Here is a 20,570-nt window from a genome sequence, read left to right as displayed (position 1 = left end):
AAATGCCATTGGCTGGGTTCCTGGAGAGTGGGGTAAGAGAGGGCTTGGAAGATTGGGGGTGCATGACTCTCAGGCTGGCAATCTCTATAAAGTTCCATGCTTAATATAGGGATGTTACAGGGATATCCAGAACAAAAATGTATCTTCTACTGAAATATTTTACTTGGCCAAAGGGCCTGTGCGTTGTGTCACCCCAGTGGGCCTCGTATTTTGGGTCTACAGCCCAGGTTGCAGTAGACTCAGAGTTTTAGAAAGGGACACACATTCTCTGCTATGGCTTCCTGGAACCCTGAAATGATGTAGTGTTTAGATTTCCATAGAATTAAATCCAGGAGGTTTCCATGTTATTTTTTCCTAAACTATTCACACTGTTCCACTGTTTTGTTACATAGGCCCTTGTCCAAAGGGGAACGGGAAATAGGGTTTGAGTTCTCACTGTAAATGCTAGTGGGGTGCTCTTAAACAAGCAGATGTTCATTAAATAGCAGTGGTGGTGATGATGATGATGTGCAGAAGCTGCACCGACTGGAATTGTTTGGCTCAATCTTTGGAAAGGGAAAGTTGATCTTGATTAAAGTCCACGGGAGCGAGAATTTTTCAGGGCAATAATTGAATCCCCTTACATTATAATGCAAATGAACATTTTTGAGATGTTAGTAAAAATTTCATTTTTAAGATTAAAACCAATCCCTTTACAGCATAACTCATTCTATTGCTTCCAAATCCCTGAACTTGGGGTGCTAAGACTCTCCTACTCTTTGGCAGCTTTTACCTGATTGTCTGTTTAAGAGACAAGATAAGTTGTACGCCTTCCTGCTGGTCTGAGGGAGTCCTCTGGGCAGTCTAATTCCAGGAATTCACACCAGCAGTCTATCAACATAGCTTCACAAGTGCTCACTTATGCTGCCTAGGTAACAGCTGAAAAATAACACTGGAAACTTGGGCAGGGAACGTGTCTACCAACTTCAGTGTATTGTACTCTCCCAAGTGCTTAGTATAATGCTGTGCACACAGTAAGCACTCAATAAATTTGATTGATTGAACTGCAGTCACCTGAGAATCGGCTTCTGTGGGTGTTTAGTTTCAAACATTCTTATAACTGAATTGGGGAAAATAGCAAAGCTTCAGGATTTAAAATTTTCATTTGAGGGGTGTTACGTTAACTGAAATAATGATATGTGTGTGTAACGTACCAAACTTTATTTGAGAGAAAACTTGAAATCCTTAGAAAAAATGTTGGTCTGCCTCCTCTTCCCCCTAAACTTTGACGGGAAGGGAAAGCTGTCTACTGTTGACTATGAAATGGCAGGGGCTTCAGGCTTGTTACCCTTATGCATTTATGAAGAAGATTAAACGTGAGCATTTGGCTATGGCAAGTCCACTAATGAAAGTGGAAACCCAATATAAAGCAGGGCAAGAATCAATCAATGGTAGTGATTGAGAGTTTATTGGGTGTGGACCGCTGTACTGAGCACTTGGGAGAATACAGTTCAACTCAGTTGCCAAACTGCAAGGAATTTATAATCCAGAGGGTGTTGCAGACATTAAAATGAATTGTGGATATGTACATAACTACTTTGGGGAGGAGGATGGGGAGAATATAAAGCTTTTAAAGGATATAGATCCTAGTACATAGGTGATGCAGAAAGGCAAGGGAATAAGCAAAATGAGGGCTTAGTCGAAGAAGGCCTATTGGGAAATATGTGATTTTAGGATGTCTTTGAAGATGGGGAGAGTGGTAGTTCATCAGATATGAAGAAATAAAGAATTAGGCAGCATAGCCTGGTGTAAAGAACATGGGGTTGGCAGTCAGGAGACATAGACTCTAACCACCCTGCTGTGAGATTTCAGGCAAAGCCATTTAATAATCAAACGATATTTATTAAACACTTACTCTGCATCAAGAAGCACTGGGGCAGATACAACAAAATTAAATCAGATAATGAGATTGGACACAGACCCACAGGTATTTTATCCTTATTTTCAGATGAGGAAACAGAGGCAAAGAGAAATTAAGTGATTTGCCCAAGTTCACATATCAGATTAACTGCAGATCCAGGATTAGAGCACCTAACCTCTCTGGGCCTTGTTTTCCTCATCTGTAAAATGAAGATAAACATACCTATCCTTCCTACCTCTTAGATTGTGGGATAAGGACTGTGTATGATTAGGCTGTATCTACACTCGTGCTCAGCACTAGTAAGCTTTTAGTATGTGCCATAACTATTTTTTAAAAAGAATGTATTGAAATCATAAGAGCCTGATGACCTGTATCCTTAGAGAGTTAAATCAAGTTCTTCTTAACCCTATCTTCTCAAGATCATGCTCATCAATTTCACAGATACAATCAAATTGAGAAGAGTTGAATCTCTCTCTCTCTCTCTCTCTGTGTCTTCCTCCCTCTCACCACTTTCCCTCTCCCTCTCTTTCCCCTTCCTGTTTTCCTGTCTCCTTTTCCCTCTCCTTGTTTCTCTTTTGCTTTCCTCCTCTTTGTTCCCTTCTCCCATTTTCTCTGTTCTTTTCCCTTTCCCCCTGCCCCTCTTGCATTTTTGGGACTACTGTTCTAGATGAGAATTAAACCAAGGACTAAAGTTTTGTGATTGCGTCTCATTTACTAACCCTTAATCTCTTCATCCCTCTAAGCTTCCAATCTCACAAAGTGGGCAGTGTTCACCAACCCTACTATATGTGTGACTTCTGGGCAATTTTCAGCCCTCCCTAAGTGAACTCTTTATGAATTTAACTGTAATTGCATACTTCACTGATTTCTTTTTTAATTCTAGGTCAAGAGGTCAAGATGCTATTAAATATAAAAAGCATCTTATGGATTTGTTCTACCTTGATCGTCACAAATGCACTACATAAAGGTAAGAAGGACAGACAGTCCCTGATAGAACGTGCATGAGAGAGCTAAGTCTCGGAGGGTGAAATGTGATTGCTGGTGTAGAGAGCAAACTCAGCTATAGCACTTTGACCTATTCAAAGCTGGAAGCTTTGATCTAATACATCTGCTCTTCCTTACATTGACTTCAGTGGCAATTCCACCACGTTTTTTCCAGATAAATCCTGCAGAAGCTCATTCTTTTTCAACATTTTCTCCCAACATGAAAATTTTCAGCTTCCCAATCTCTGCTTACTAGTAAAATTAGCAATTGCATTGTGGTCCCATCTACTCAGCTTAGCCAGTGGTGAAGGTTTATGACCAAATTACCACCAGGAGCATTTTGGGCAGTAGAATTGTCCAACTGGGATGTGGAGAAAAAGCTGGCAAAAACTGTGGGTGACTACCACAGCAACAATTAAGGTGGACACGTGCTGGTTCGTGGCACTAAGGCATAACATCTGAGCTATTCTGCAATTGTATTGGCGGTAAATGCATCCTGCGTGTAAAAAACAATCACGAGCACTTTGTAATGAGCTGTGCCCCTGCCTGCTATTCACTCTTTGAACTGCACACCTCAGCAGGAATATGATCGGGAGAGATGAGAGAATGTGTGTCGCTCTGTGCCATCTACTAGCTAACCACATAGTCTGTACAGATCCTGCATCCTGAAGTGTCAAGGCAGAGGTTCTTTCTTTATTTCTGATGGAATAATATCAATACTAATAATAATATCAATGATAATATTATAATGATATAATAATTATGTCAATAATTGTGGTATTTGTTAAGCACTTATTATGTCCCAAGCACTGTACTAAGCACTGGGGTAGTAACAACATAATCAGGCTGGACACAGTCCCTGTCCTATTTGGGGCACAATCTAAATAGGAGGGAGTAGAGTTTGCTCCTCATTTTACAAATGTGGAAACTGAGGGCCAGAGGTGAAGTGTCCTGTCCAAGGTCACGGAGCCGGCATGTGGCAGAGACAGGAATAAAGTCCAGGTCTTCTGACTCCCAGGCCTATGATCTCTCCACTAGGCCACTAGGATGGTGACTGCGTGACTTGCGTCTGTTGTATTTCCCCAAATTATTAGAACAATGCTTCCTACTCACTAGATGCTCAAGGAATACTTTTGATGGTGATGAAGGCCCAATCCAGAGTAGCATGATAGTAGGCTTGGGAAGGGCTGTAGTTGTTACTGCTACCAGCTAAAGTGTTTAAGGGTTAAGAAAAATGACTGATTTCTGAACAGAGCCTCAAAGTCAATGGATTACCAAATAGAAGACACCGGACTCCACTACTAGCTTCGTAGTTAACTTGTCTTTTTTGTTAAAGAACAATAGCCTAATTAACTATTTTTGTCAACAGTGTCATCTTCGAACCGAAGGACATGCTACACCTCCTGAATTACGTTTATTTGATGGCATATCAATAAGAACGGTGAAAGCAAATCCTTTCTGAATAGGCCGAGGAGGTAGTTTAAAAGGCAGAATAGTTTCCCAAAGATTCAGCCCCACACATTTAAGTCATTGCAACTTGTACTCTTCAAGAATTCTGGGGCAGGCCAGATTTTGTCAGGCAAGAATGGACAATCCAAGTTTGTAATACATCAGTGATTTTTCTCAGACAACCATTGCCCCAGGGATCTCCTATTTTGGTTCAGATAGAGCCAGGAGGAGCCCCAGGCAGAGCTGGCTCTTCACTTGAAGGATTTTAAAAGCCAAATTCCTTTTGAAATTCAGACTAGGGCTGTGCTGAAAGAAGGCTATCCTTTTAACTCCCGGAGTCACATGTTCTCACCAGCCCTTCTCCAGAACATCTCAAGCACCTGAATTGGCCACAGAGAAAATTTCTCTGGGGGCATTTCTACACAGAGTTTGTGGGTGCTGAACAGGCAACCAAGTGAATACTTGACCCTATACCTTCAACAACGTTTCTCTGCTTAAAATGACACCCAAAACTTTGCAACTCTTTGGTAAAAGAAGTCTTCATTGAAAACTAGGACATTCTTGACAAATGCTTAAACTAGCTATCCTTCGGTGGTGTTAGTCATTCAGTCAGTCAGTTGTATTCCTTGAGCACTTACAGCATGCAGAATGCTGTTTTAAGTGCTTGGGAGAGTAGGATAGAACAAACACATTCCCCGTGGCCCACCTGGTCTGACACCCTGCAGTGCCAAGGAAATAGGATGATGGGTAGATTTGCTTTGCAAATGAATGCACCTTGGTCACCTCAGCTGCACAGGCTCTGGTTTAAAGTTATGGGCCAGGGGCAGGAACAGAAGCCCCAAGCCCCACTGTGGTTTGGATGACATTGGGCAGTGTAGGTCCACTTGGGATTCAGCCCAGTCTTTTGATCCATCCTGGTACTTCCCCATGAGATCAGACCTTGGCTGGGCCAGTTCCAGGTTTGAAGGAGAATTGGGATGGTTCCCTAAATTTGGATTGTCTCACCTTCCTTGTGTGACTTCTGAAATTGAGACTTGCCAAACCATTTTCTGCCAGCATTGTGTACATCTCTGTGTAAGTCAGTAGGCCAGCCAGGCCCTTGGCAGGAATCCCACTAGATCGTAAGCTCCATGACGGCCGGGACCGTGTCTACCTATTTTATTCTACTCACACAAGTCTTTGGTATAGTGCTCTGCACACAGCGAATGCTCAGTAAATGCCATTTTTTGGCAGGCCCAGTGGACCAGAAGCTCCACAGCCGACACCCAGCCAAGGCCCTGTGATTGGGCCCCTGGGAAAAGTAATATGGGCTTAGGTCCCCATGGAGAATGGAATTCTCCCTGGCCAGTGCCCAGGAGACACCTACCTGCTCCATGCAGGATTGATGGGGACAGAGCAACGTGCAGCAGACAATTAGAACTGGGGTCAGAGATGTTGATGGCATATTTTATACCCTCAGCTCTCCCAAACAGTCTTTTAGAGGAATGATAAAAATTATATTTTCCATGCAAAGGTCCTAGACTTTGTTAGGTGGGTTAGGGGGTCAAGTCTTCATTAGACTGTCAAAGTAAGATGGGGCAGTAATAGAATCCACATGTTTCTAAAGCAACCAAACAATGCCAGCATCGTTAACTAGGTGGTGGTAAAAGCATTTTTGATAGTAGACTTTTTGCCCCAATTCAGCAAGGAAGGACTTATAAAGATGGAAGTTATCAAGACTTAGTGCCTTTTTCTGCAGTGTCACATCATCAGTCAATAAATGGTATTTACTGAACGTTTTACTATGTGCAGAACATTGTACTAAGTGTTTGGGAGAGTAAGAGCACACACAACACAATGCAACACAATTAGCGGATTCATTCTCCACCCATAGCAATCTTGCAACCTGTCTTCTCCTCAGCTTGGAAATCAGTCTGATTGACAGAAGTTCCCTGGGAACACTAGAAATCAAAATAGTAATAAAAATTACAGTACTTGTTAAGCGCTTACTGTGTGCCAAGCACTGTTCTTAGTGCAGGAGTAGATACGAGTTAATCAGATAGGACTCAGGGCCTGTCCCACGTGGGGCTCACAGTCTTCAACCCTATTTTACAGTTGAGGGAACTGAGGCACAGAGAAGTGAAGTGACTTTCCAAAGTCACACAGCGGACATGTGGCAGATATGGGATTAGAACCCAGGTCCTTATAATAATAATAATAATAATGTTGGTATTTGTTAAGCGCTTACTACATGCAGAGCACTGTTCTAAGAGCTGGGGTAGAGACAGAGTAATCAGGTTGTCCCACGTGAGGCTCACAGTTCATCACCATTTTACAGATGAGGGAACTGGGGCACAGAGAAGTGAAGTGCCTTGCCCACAGTCACACATCTGACAAGTGGCAGAGCCGGGAGTCGAACTCATGACCTCTGACTCCGAAGCCCAGGCTCTTTTCCACCGAGCCACGCTGCTTCCCAGGCCCATGCTCTATCCACTAATCCATGTTGCCAGGCTTCTAGTGGCCTGGCACCACTCCCCTCTGCCCACTGTCAGTCTTTCCAGGTTCAGGAAACTTTCCTGAGGTCTTATGGGAGCAGCAGCAGCCTGAACGGGGCTAAAGTGGAGATTAGGAAAGTTTGTGTGATTTTCATCAACCCGGCATTCTGCCTGGCCTCTAAAGAAATTATTCAGAGCAACTTCTGCTAATGTTGCCTTCAGATCTGCACTATGTATATTTGGCTCCCAAAATGAAATTTTCCCTAAAATTTTGGTTAACAGTCACCTGGCTCCATCCAGGCCTGGCCAGTGGGCAAGACAGGTTGGGAGATGAAGGGGAGGGAACAGAAATCTTTTCTCCAGATATATTCTTTGAAAGGCTGGTTGAACGGTAGTCAATTTTCCCCTAAGGATATAATTGAGTGGAAGCATTTCCCTTGCAAAGTATTTGCAGCTGGAATTGTTTTAAAGCTATGATAAAAGCCCTATAATCATAAGTTTGAGCCAAAATGAGACCTTTTGCCTGCTGTACCTTCTTTGGTTCCAACCTTCTGAAATATTCTGTTTTACAAGTATTCCACCCTGGGGCTAGGAAGGAAACACTTAAAAAAAATACGGATCTTCCTGTACTCAAATCAAAAAATTAATGCTTTTAACAGAGAAACCACCTGGTTACACAGAAGTGGGTTATCCTGTTGTGTCCCAGGGAGAACTTAATTGGGAGGGATGAGAGAGTGCAAATGTGAGGGGCACAAGCCACTAGTACTAGAATCAACTCCTCTGCACAGATTTTTCAGTCATGGAGTCACAGGACCAAGATTCAGGCATCGTTCACAATGGGAGCCTCCATCAACAGTCAATCATTAGTATTTATTGAGTGCTTACTGTGCGTAGAGGACTGTATGAGGCTCTCGGAAGAGTACAGTAGAATTAAGTAATGATCTCTACCTTCAGGGAGTTTACAGTCTCATAGGCATCACCATCATCACGCCATTATGGATCTTTGGCATAGCATACTACTCCCTGAGGTGCTCTCTGTTACCAGTAGGTAATATTTAGGGAATGTTGTCGTAAGATTTATCTTGTGAGTTTTAAACCATGTCCATCATTGACTTGATCTATAACGCCATCACTGATATGATTATTTCCTCTTTCCGTAGTTCAAGTGGAAAAAAGCCCACCGGTCAAGGGATCCCTGTCTGGAAAAGTCAGCCTGCCTTGCCACTTCTCCACCATGCCCACTCTGCCTCCGAGCTACAACAACACAAGCGAATTTCTTCGCATCAAGTGGTCTAAGGTGGAAGAGGATAAAATTGGGAAAGATCTGAAGGAGACAACTGTGCTGGTGGCCCAGAATGGCAATATCAAGATCGGCCAGGGTTACAAAGGCAGAGTCTCAGTGCCCACCCATCCTGAGGATGTAGGAGATGCATCCCTCACCGTGGTCAAACTGCGGGCGAGCGACGCAGGGTTTTACCGCTGCGATGTCATGTACGGTATCGAAGACACCCAAGACACCGTATCCCTGGCAGTAGAGGGTAAGGCTTGATTGCAGTCTGCTCCTATACCACAGGCAATCACCAGGTCATCCTTAAACCATCCGTACTTTAGCCAGCCTCATAATGTTTCTTTATAAGTCTGTCTTCCAGTTAGAATGTTTGCGGGGTGGAATGGATGAACATAATCAGCATTATACACACACGCACATACACACATGGCTTCCGGTGAGACAGCATTTCAGTTTAAAATTGAAAATGATGAATGCTTTAAGACTAGGAAAGGTAGGTGGTGATGGCTAGCTCTGTTTGCTTTTCTTGTTGTCCTTTTGGGGCCACAATTTATGATGGTGTTACCTCAAGGGGTATGACTGCCAGGAGTGACGTCCACTACTGTACTGTGCGAATACTCTCTGTGATTAGTGCCTATGCTCTTTGTTCATATTCCCTGTTAGGGTTTCTAACATTGTCTCTCTACCAGGAAATTGCAAGTCAAATGATCCACCGTCTATGGCAGACTAATCCAACTTTTAGGTCTACAGGACAAATCGGTCAACCTGGGGTTAAAGGTTGGCCTTCATTGGGTTGTCTCTTTTTTCATTAATTGAAATAAGAATGTAACTCTGCTCATCTGCTCTGCCTTTTCACTCTTCTCTCTTGCCCCTGTAACCTCCTACTGAACCTTCCCATTAGAGAATTAGCTTTCGGTATTACTCTCCTGTCTCAAATCTACTACACTTATCAAGAATGTTAATTGGTTGTTAGGAAGGCTTGGGCATGAATCAGGTGTTTCTGATCAGTCAGCAATAATTCAGCTACCTCCCTTTCTTACTGCCCCTACCCAGGCATTTGTAGGAGCTCTTAGACTAGTAAAAAATGAAAGCTCTTGCTTAATGTGTCTTGATGAAAATAGCTCAAGAATGGAAAGGGGGGAATGTAAAAACTGATCTAGTGGCTGAAAGGGCTAGTACATTAGCTGTTCCTTCACAAGGCTCTCAAAGAAACATTTCTCCTTAGTTCAACCCCAGTGTGCATGGAGTTTGAATACTTAATTAAATTAGAAGGGCACAGCAATACAATAATTGTATTCATCGAGTCCAAGCTTAATGCTGTGGAACTTGGAAGGATAATATTTTGGCAAGTTATTTGGGAGAATTGTAATACCCAGACAGGACAGGACAGAGCAGATTCATTTTCTTCAAGCTACCAATTTCTCTATAAAATCCATACCTTTAAAAATGTATAGGAGGGAATTGATTAAGCTCTTTCTTGTGAAGCCAAAAAGGAAATCCTTTGAATTCCAAATACAACGAAAAAGTTTCTTGCATGTCAACTTGCTGCAGACTCACTTCTTCCTATAATTAAATTTTTGCCTTGCCAAAAGTTCACTGAAAACTGGGCTGTTGAAACCTGTTCCCCAGTAACAGTAGTCACTCCTCACATATTTCTTCTGTGGTCTTTTCTTTAAAAAAAAAAAAACACCAAGGAACAAGCTCTTAACAAAAGTTTTTCAACATTAAAGTGCTAACAATGGGGTTGTTTCTTTCCCTTCGAAACAATGGAAATCCTGGCCTTAATCTCCTTAGCCCCATGGGGTCTTCTAATTATTATAGCTATTGCAGAGACTTATACATATTGATGTCTTCTCTATTCATCTTGGAGGCTCTTTAGTGCCCGCCCATTCTCCAATGGGTATAGCAGAGTTTTAGACTCTGAGGAGAAGAGGCGAAGCTTAATTTTGACGTTAAATCAAGGGGGCTAAATCCTTAGGCTTTACAAATGGCCATAGGCAGGCTCTGGAAGATTAAAAATGTTATTTGAAAATTAGCAAGGATATTCACTTTCTAGGTCTATTTTAGACAGACATTTCAGTGGTGACCAGGTGCATGGTGGATGCTGAGAGGTTTAAATTTTTGGCAGTAGTGTGTAAAACATCACAGGGTCTAGACAGTTGGTAATTATCCTTACATTCATGAATAGCACAAAATGAGACTTCAAGAGGGTTTTCTGTTGTCAGCACATTTATCCTATGTCTGTCCAGGTGTGTTTCTGTTTTTACTTCTCAATGGGGCTTAATTGTGAAGATGGGAGGGTGTATCAATTCAACCACCTGCCAAAATCACAATCATTTGCTCTATGGGCAAATTCTTGCGAAAGATCAAAAACAAGCTGCTTCGCCTTTGGAAGGGAGGCTGTGCAGGAAAAAGGAGTTTGCTTTAGAAAGCGGGGAAATAATTGGAAACATTTCTAAGATTGGAGTCAGGACCTCAGGTTGAGCATATGGAACTTTCTTCATCATCATAAACATAAACATAATGGTGGTTTTTTAAGCAGTTACTGTGTGCCAAACATTGTGCTAAGTACCAGGGTAGATAAAAGATAATCAACTGGACAGTCCCTGTGCCACAGAGTTCACAGTCGGTATGGAGGGGGGACAGATATTTTTACGCCCATTTACAGATGAGGTAACTGAGGCACAGAATGATAAAGTGACTTGCCCAAGATCACACAGCAGACAAGTGACAGAGCCAGGATTAGAACCTGAGTCTCCTGAATCCCAGTCCTGTTCTCTTTCCTCTAGCCCACACTCCCTCCTCAAAAGCCTTTGAAAGCAGGATGTCTGAGTGGTGGAAGCAACCAGATGCCCTCTGGGTGACAAGTTAGCCCTTTTGCTCCAAACAACTTTTTTCCTTTCAAGGCGCCTTTGGGTGCTTACCCCCAGCAGCTGTGAGGAGAGCAGGGACCTGAGCATAGAACTATTTACCCTACACTTAGAGTCACCTCTCAGTTCATCAGTTATTTTTACTTAGCACCTACTATATGCAAAGCACCATACTAAATGCTTGGGAGAATATAAAGAATGAGAGACACACAATCCCTGTTCTCTAAGACTTTATAATCCAACAGGTGAGATGTCCCAACACAAGTTATTTACAATTATTTGGAGTAGGAGCAAGAAATAAGTGTAAATGTGTATATTCTTGATTTACATTTAAGTGCCATTGGTGGGTGTCTAGGCATAAATGCTAAAGACACTCCGAGTTACCACACATCACCACTTTCCCTACCTCCCATTCTCTAGGGCTCTTCTCCCCGAGCAGTTGCAAGGTGAGGAACAGGAGCTGTTTTGGGAAAGTAAGTCTTTATTCCCTGGATCCCCAGTCCTCAGGAACTGGAGACAGGAGAAGAACTCTGGGTGAGATAAAGGGGGGATGATAAAGGGGATATTCTGTTGCAAGGGAGAGAGGTAGGTGATCCTCACTATACACAGTTGTTAGATTTAGGACTTCTGGCTGTCCCCTAACTGGTGACCAAGTAACTAACTCTCTGATTGATGGTCATTCCCAGAAATGCTTTAGAACCTGTTTGGGTGAAATCTCTGAGAGACTCTGATGGAGAAAGTGGCTATAGGCTACTACCTTGGGTATTAGAAGGGTAGAACATCCTGCTAATCTTTCAGGCCTCACCATAGTCTCCTCTTACCTCCTCTTCCTCGTTGTCCTGTATCTCCCCCTTTCCCATTTCCTCTTCCTTGTTACTTTCCATATACTTTGGTTTGGTCATCGTCTTTCCTTATGTCATCCCAAATTCCAGAAGCTCAACACGAAGAGCAAACAAATCAAAGAGTGACATTTGGTTGAGAAAAGAGATAATGGTTTCCAAACCTGGCCCTGCAAGCCTCTGGTGAATTGTTGGAAACTTCCAGTGTGTCCTGGAATTGTGCCAATCTGCCATCTGTGATTTCTCCTTCAATAGGCCAGTACTCTGAAACCCTCAGGAAGGGTGAAATCAAAGATTTTGGGATGTTCCAAATCAAGGAAGAATACAGAGGAATCACAGGAAGGGGTTATGAGGGTGATGGTGATTATGAACCATAGCATCAACCAAGTATATCAATTCTAAAAGCTCAGTTTAAAGCAGAAGGAGAAAACTGGCAATTACAGCTAGTGAACTGTGATTCATTTTTAATGGTCAGGTGATTGTACTGTTATCTTGCAGGTGTTGTTTTTCACTATCGGGCATCGAGCAGCCGATACACTTTGAATTTCAAGGAGGCTCAGGAAGTTTGTTTGGCCAATGGTGCTGTCATAGCAAGTCCAGAACAGCTGAAAGCTGCGTATGAAGATGGATTCGAGCAGTGTGATGCAGGCTGGCTCTCTGACCAAACTGTTAGGTGAGAAATCTAAATTCGGTAGATGTAATTTATTACTTCTCTTAAAGGGTAATGACCTCCACATCAATTCCCAACTAATATCCCCTTATTTCAGATATCCCATTAGAACTCCCAGAGCTGGATGTTACGGTGACATGATGGGAAAAGAAGGAGTCAGAACCTATGGATTTCGAGTTCCTGATGAGAGATACGATGTATACTGCTATGTGGATCACTTAGAAGGTAAGCCATCCATAAGTGCAAGCTGCTCTCTGAAAGCTGCAAAAATTGAAGGCCTACATCTCTTATGTTTGGAGTACTGGGAATTTAATTTTTCCTGAGAAAGTTCGATGGACCGACATGACCTCGTGCTGATGAATTGAGCCATAAGCTCAAATTAAATTCCCTTCAGGCAGCTTGCTTGAAGGATTCTTGAAGGAGTATCCTGGAAGGAGTAACGGTGAGTCCTGGGGGAAATGCAGATTATTTACAGCTACATTTCAAGGTTTTTACAGTTTTGTCAGCACTTAGCTGGCTGGTTCTTGGAAACCTTAGTAAGTTATTAAGTCCTATTCTTTTTCTCTCTCAATAGAAATGGCAGGCAGTGGGGATGTTCTGCTAATGGAAAGTTAAAATGAAGCTGGGAATTGTTTCAAGGTGTGAAAGCGAAACTGGAATCCAGAAGATTGAAAGCCCCTCGTAGGCAGGGATTGTGTCTACTAATTTTCCTGTGTTGAACTTTCACATCTGCTTAGTACAGTGTTCTGCACACAGTGAGTGCTCAATAAATACCATTGATTTAATCAATCAATAGGATTGATTGAGTGCCTAGTACAGCATGGCTCAGTGGAAAGAGCACGGGGTTAAGAGTCAGGGGTCATGGGTTCTAATCCCGGCTCCGCCACCTGTCAGCTGTGTGACTTCAGGCAAGTCACTTAACTTCTCGGTGCCTCAGTTACCTCATCTGTAAAATGGGGATTAAAACTTTGATCCTCACCTGGGACAACCTGACTACCCTGTACCTATCCCAGCACTTAGAACAGTGCTCAGCACATAGTAAGCGCTTAACAAATACCACCATTATTATCATTATTGTTATTATCAATACAGGCAAACAACAATAGAGGTAAATGACATAGTACTTTGGTACTTTGGTCTCAACTTTTCTGCCTCCAACTCTCACTGAAGCCATTCCCCAGCTTGGACTTCTTCCCTCTTCACATCAAACAGACTGAAACTCTCCCCAAATTAAAATCCCAACAATCCATCAACCAATCAGTGAATGATATTTGAATGTTGTGTGCAGAGCACTGTACAATTTAGTTGCTTAAGAGAATACAGTACAATAGAATTGGTAGACACAATCTGCTCTCAGGGAGCTTGCACTATAGTTGGGAGCCAGGTATTAAATTACAGCTAGGGGAAGCAGCAGAGTATAAGGATATATACATAAATGCTGTTGAGGTGGCGAGGGGTGAATATCAGAGTGTTTAAGGAGTATTAACCAAAATGCATAGATGACTCAGAAGGGAAGGGTAAAATAGGGTGGGGAAGTGAGAGGCTAATCAGGGAAGGCTTCTTGGAAGAGGTGTCATTTTTTTTTTAGTAAGGTTTTGAAGATGGGGAGAGTGTTGGTCTGTCACATATGAAGGGGCAGGGAGTTCCATGGCAGAGGGAGAACATGACCAAGTAGTTAACTGTGAGCGAGACAAGATGGAGGTACAGAGAGTAGGTTGGCATTAGAGGAGAGAAGTGTGCCGACTGTGTGGTTGGGTTAGATGAGCGAGATTAGGGAGGACAGGGAGTGATGACTGAGTGCCATAAAGCCATTGGTGAGGAGTTTTTGTTCGATACAGAGATAGATGAACAACAGTTAGAGGATTTTTGAGGAGTGGGGAAATGTGCAGAATGATTTTTTAGAAAGAATGATGTGGCAGCAGAATAAAATAAGGACTGGAAGGGTGAGAGACAAGAGGCAGGTAGCTCAGTACCCAGCATCATGAACCATATCATCCCTTCAGCCAATTCTAGCACTTGGGAACTTTTTTACACCCTCTTTGGCATTCATGTATAATTGCTCAATTTATCTATCTCAGTCACTCTAGTGAATATTTTTATGTTTGTCTCCTCCATTAGGGTGTAAACTCCTGGTGGGGAGGGAACAAAACACTTCATTACTTTGTTCTTCCAAAGCACCCAGTACTGTGCACCACAATAAATAGGTGCTCAATAAATGCTGCTGTTGTGACTACTACAACTCTCCCCTTCTACACTCTAAGATCATTGTGGTCAGGGAATGCGTCTGTTATATTATTATATTGTGCTCTCTCAAGTGCTTAGTACAGTGCTCTGCACACAGTGAGCACTCAATAAATGAGATTGACTGACCTGCTCTCAAGGAGTTTCCTTCTCATTTAATCCAAATATGTCTTATGACAGCAAGTCTTTCCTATAAGGAAAAAAGCATTTCATTAAATGCTAGGCTCAGGCAAAACTATATTGAACAAAATTTTGCACCTTATTTGTTCACCCCTGTTTAGATATTTTATTGCCAAGGTTAGTGGGTAGTAAAATAAATAAATAAACTGTGGTATTTGTTAAGCACTTACTATGTGCAAAGCACTGTTCTAAGCGCTGGGGGATACAAGTGATCAGGTTGTCCCACTTGGGGCTCACAGTTTTTTAATCCCCATTTGCCAGATGAGGTAACTGAGGCACAGAGAAGTTAAGAAACTTGCCCAAGGTCAAACACTGACTAGTGGCAGAGCTGGGATTAGAACCCGTGATCTCTGACTCCCAAACCCACGCTCTTTCCATTGAGCCACACTGCTTCTCTGAGTAGTCATAAGGATGCTAATATGATAAAGAGGTATATCATTTCTACAGTGAAGAGATTTAGTATATTGGTCTTGGAGCAAAAGCCATGTTTCACCAGCTGGTCTTAAGAAAATTAGTTACATATGAAATGAATTCTAATTTAAAAAGGTAATCCATTTTCAGTTTAAATTTGGTAATTTATTAAGAAAGGTACTCATTTAATTAGCATTGCAAAATTTTAATTACTTTTTTACAAAATAGTATTCACAGTAGAATGTAGGTTTCTCCATGGATTTCACATATATTGACTAAATTAACTCCCACCATCAAGGCTAAAACTGAGCCATTTTCTTTTTTAAAAATTGATAGGGATTAAGAAATATCAACAGTGGTGAGCCAAACATTTGAAAGAATATTGAAAACATTTTCAATTCGTAGATTTCTGGAAGCAGCTTTCAAAAGGATTGAGAATAGATGAAAATACCTAGAAATCTCTGTAGGCTTCATAAATATCAAAATGAACAAGTACTATGGCCCTGTTAGGATATCAAGGGTGATCAATAAAATGGTGCAAAATTAGTTAAGCAGATCTGAACAGTAAGGGCAAGGTCTCATTGAATTCAATCCTGATCAGTCCATTAGTAGAATGGTCAATCCACTTTGCACTGATTCCAAGTTACCCTTTCTCACTTAAAATGCTTGGATCTCTGTGTTACCGTTGGTGTGTGTTCTGTGCCTGTTAGGTTTAAAATTGTATTTGGGATTTGAAGCTTGGGTATCCCAGAATGTGGGGGAAATTTATCCCCCACATTGTCACCTGAACCCTCCCTGTTTCCTATTTACATTGTCACTGAAGGGGAAGATGTCTCATGAGATTGACATATGATAAGATCCTTGAGGTCAGGGGTCATGTCTTTGAATTCTATTGTTCTTTCCCAAGCTCCTAGTACAATGTACACAGTAGATGTTCGGTAAATTCTGTTGACCGAATAATTGATTGTGCTCTGTACCCACGAAAATAATACAGCGGTCTTAGTTATCAGAAGGAAATGGTAGCTCCCTTAGCGGGATGGGAGAGGAACCTAATGGGTCATTATATCCTCTCTAACCCCGTGGTTGGGAGGTGGACAGGGGACAAGCCTCTGTCAGAGTCAGAGTACTGGGTTGGATAAGCCTAGGGGGTGATGGTACGCTTAGGCCTTTGTGTCTTTAGGCTCTGAGTTTAAACTGTACCTCGGAGGATTTTGAATAGATGTAAGAATATATTTTCTTACAGGAAAGGTTGTGAAAGACTTCACTGGGTTACTGAGGGAAGATATTAAATCTTCTTCCCTGGAGGTCTTGAAAATGGGAAAGATCCCCATCTATCTGGAATGATTTAAGACAACCTTGCCAAAAGACATGGCAATAGACTAAATATCCCTTCAAGGTCACTCTGAGCCTTGCTAACTCAACAACCTTAATGACAGAAAAGGAAATGAAAAACAAATAATTTTATGACGTCATGGACACTGTGTCTGCGATCTTTTTATTCCAGGTGTCTGATAATTTTGAATTCGGTTAACATGTCAGTGCCAGAATGTAGCCATATAGCTTCAAATTTCACAGCTAATCTTGGAGGAGGATAAATTAAAAGACCCATTTCTCCAACTAAATTGCTTGAAATATGCCTGTACTCTGGCAATATTTTCTCAAATAGACATTGAGCTATTGTGTGATAGAAACCATTGACGACTTTTGAAAACACACTGTCGGTCATACATCTGTGTGTTTGTATCTGGAAGTATCATTAAGCAGATTGGAGCAGATGTGACCCTGTTCTCCATTCTGGACCCAAGACTTAGTTTTCCTCTATACTAGAGGAGAGGACTCCACATATTTACAAACATTCATACATAGATTCAACCTAGACTTAAAATCATGTTTGGTTTCTGCACAGTTCTAAGATACAACATTATTTATGTGGCTATGTATGTAGAATAATTTATCTTGTATTTTAGGTGTCTTCTCACGTCATGCAGTACCCTGTAGCAGGACATTGATTTTGCCAATAGAACTATTCATTCATTCATTCAATCATATTCAGTGAAGATTTACCATGTGCGGAACATTTTACTAAGCCCTAGTACAACAATAAACAGACACATTCCCTGCCCACAGAGAGCTTACAGTGACCTTTACCTTTATCCCTCCTATCCCTCCTTGCGTTTTTTCTGGTTTCTATCTCCCAAGACAAGGTGCTGTTGATGTGAAAAGCAGCATGGCCTAATGGTTAGAGCATAGGCCTGGAAGTCAGAAGGACCTGGTTTTTAATACTGGCTCTGCCTCTTGTGTGTTGTGTGACCCTGGGTGAGTCACTTAACTTCTCTGTGCCTCAGTTACCTCATCTTTAAATGGGGATTAAAACTGTGAGCCCAGTTTGGTATAAGGATTGCCCAACCTGATTAGCTTGTACCTACCCCATTGCTTAGTTCAGTGCCTGGCACATAGTAAGTGCTTAACAAATACCACTAAAGAAAAAAATGTACTCTGTGTCACCTCCTCCACCCCCTCCCCAGCAACCTCCAGACACAGCAGTGAGTTTGACAGGATCCAACTGGGTCTCACAAGGTATTGTTACCCACCACCACCCCCTCCGCCTCCCCAAGAGAATCACCATACCCTTCTCCCAGCTGTGATTCCTATCTTCAAGGGGCCTAGAGGATTTTATTGTTTAGGTAATCTTTGCTAAATCCACATGCACCCTTTAAATCCTGGCTGGGTGGGGTGGGGCGGGGGGCCGGGGGGTTACCTGTCTCTGCCTAAATCTCCATTCAGGATTAAAGGAGACAAGTCAGTTTTTATTCCTTGGATTATCTTCAGCTTGGATCCAGATGCCACTGCACAAACCTAATTTGGGTGACAGGGATTTCCTTTGTTTTTTCAGAACCACAAACCACATGAAAGGTCTCTTGTTTTGGTTTTCACTATATAGTTTGACACCACTGTAAAGAGCATAGGGGTTGAAGGGAATGCTCTTGCCGCACAGAAATGTGTGGTTCAGTAAATTAAACAGGAAAGCACTAGTGTAGCTTCTGTAATTGGCCCAGGCTCATTGTTTTTTAAAGAAGTATTCCTCATAGAGTTGTGGGTTTTTCTAACGATGGCCATCCCAGAATTGTATTAGACTGATGGATTCCTTTTGACCTGATTATCTTGTATTTACCACAGCACAGTGCTTGGCAATCCATACCATTACTAACTAATTAGCAACAAAATTATAGGTCCGTATGTAGAGAGTGAATCCCATTACGTAGTCTCCATCCCTCTCAGGATCGCACCTGGAGAATTTCCAGCAGTCTTCTAGTCTCGATTATGAGAGAGACAGTCAAGCAGGGGCATCGCCATTCCATTCCTATCTTGGGCAGTGGCTAGTGAGTGGAAGGCAATCTGCTATAAGTCAAAACTCACCCATGCTGGGCAGCAGAGGCACGGGAGAGAGTCGAGGAAGGAGATTCCAGTTTACTGTGCCAAGGGTGGCAATGGTAAACCATTTCCATGTTTTTACCAAGAAAACTCTATGGATTCTCTACCAGAATGATTATAGATGGAGAGTGGGGCATTCTGAGAGAGATGTGACCATGGTGTCAATATGAGTCGGAGATGACTCGACAGCATAAGACAAGGCAAGACAAATGGGAAATGAATTTATGTACTGCACCTCTGATGGGAGTATGGCCCAGGGGAAAGTGTGATTCTCTGGGATTTTAATCCTGAGTCAACTACTCCCCAGTGAGCCATATTGGTACAGGGACCATGTGGTATCTGTGGTGTTTGTTAAGCACTTACTATGTGCCAGTCACTGTACGAAGTGCTGGGGTGGATACAAGCAAATCAGATTGGACACAGTCCCTATCCCATGTGGGGCTCACAGTCTCAATCCCCATTTTACAGAAGAGCTAACTGAGGCACCGAGAAGTTTAGTGATGTGTCGAAAGTCATACAGCAGACAAGAGGCAGAGCCGGGCTGAGAGCCCATGACCTGCTGACTCCCAGGCCCCTGCTCTATGGTGCTACAGCATAGCCTCAGCACTATGCCACAGTCTCTTGGCCATAAATGGGTCTTGCTTGCAAAAGACCTTCACGTGTACTTCCCAATGTGGTGCATGCCTGCCCACCATCTAGCTCGTTCCATTCTGCATCCCAGTGGGAACATGACTGGAAGAGAATGATACTGAGCAAATCACTAGTAGTGCTGTCAATTCCTCAATTTTGGTTCTGTCTCCCAAAGGAAAGCAGCATGGCCTAGTGGGTAAAGTACCATCCTGGAAGTCAGAAGGACCTGGGTTCTAATCCCAGCTCTACCACTTGTCTGCTTTGTGACCTCGGGAAGTCGCTTAACTACTCTGTACCTCAGTTAGCTCCTCTGTAAAATGGGTATTAAGACAGTGAGTCCCATGTGGGACATGGAGTCTGTCCAACCTGTTTAACTTGTACCTACCCTAGTGCTTAGTACAGTGTCTGGCACATAGTAAGCACTTAATAAATACCATTTTTTTTTTAAAGTCATTGGAACTAGGGACAAGCTGGTTAGTTTGTGATGAGAGACTTCATCATCACAATGTAAAACAATACTCATTTAAAAAACAAAATCCAGAACATTAATGAGTCTTTATGTGTAACCATATCTTGCCCCATTTATCTTTAAGCATAAATAAATAAAAAGTGAGTGAACAGGGCAGTGTTTCTCCCAAAACTGTGGAGTTTCCAAGGAATCCAAACAATTGAAAAGGAATAGTGAACTGTTTCCATTCCTCTAAAAGATCGATTATTTCCCATGAAAAGTCTGTTTTTTTAGTTGCATTCTTAACTTCACATTTTTCATTCTGTTTGGTTTACCACTTTCGGTCTTACTCCTTTCCCATGCTTTTCCCTCTCTTTCAAATGGAAAGTAATAGAGATGGAGATAGAAAGAGAAGTAAAAGACCTCAAAAAAGCCCAAACCAAATCAACAGATGATGGACAAGTATAAGGCCCAAATGCCCATAAGCAAGATGGCCATAAATATAGAAAGAGTATTCTGATTGCCAGATAGGCAGGCATGCTGAAATCAAAGTTCTGCAGTTGGACTAGTGGATACATGGCTAAAGAAACATTCATGCTGCCTGCACTTTCATTCTTTCAATAGTATTTATTGAGCGCTTACTATGTGCAGAGCACTGTACTAAGCACTTGGAATGTACAAGTCGGTAACAGATAGAGACAGTCCCTGCCCTTAGACGGGCTTACAGTCTAACTGCGGGAGACGGACAGACAAG

General features: G+C 42.3%; 1 protein-coding gene across 4 annotated transcripts in view; it reads left to right on the top strand.

Annotated features, from left to right (window-relative positions):
- The window catches only part of VCAN (versican), a 123,794-nt gene that overhangs the window by 26,388 nt on the left and 76,836 nt on the right, over nucleotides 1-20,570 (top strand). For all 4 annotated transcript variants that reach the window (XM_029058875.2, XM_007656077.3, XM_007656158.3 and 1 more), the window contains 4 exons: nucleotides 2,784-2,867; nucleotides 7,968-8,345; nucleotides 12,303-12,477; nucleotides 12,572-12,699. In XM_029058875.2, coding sequence (XP_028914708.1) covers nucleotides 2,798-2,867; nucleotides 7,968-8,345; nucleotides 12,303-12,477; nucleotides 12,572-12,699 — 751 coding nt within the window. In that variant the 5' untranslated portion in view covers nucleotides 2,784-2,797. The remainder of the gene's footprint in view (nucleotides 1-2,783; nucleotides 2,868-7,967; nucleotides 8,346-12,302; nucleotides 12,478-12,571; nucleotides 12,700-20,570) is intronic.

This window comes from Ornithorhynchus anatinus, chromosome 1, assembly GCF_004115215.2.
Source record: "Ornithorhynchus anatinus isolate Pmale09 chromosome 1, mOrnAna1.pri.v4, whole genome shotgun sequence".
In the NCBI taxonomy this organism is placed as follows: domain Eukaryota; kingdom Metazoa; phylum Chordata; class Mammalia; order Monotremata; family Ornithorhynchidae; genus Ornithorhynchus; species Ornithorhynchus anatinus.
The sequence above is the reverse complement of the archived record's forward strand: the minus strand, read 5'-3'. Positions and strand labels throughout refer to the sequence as shown.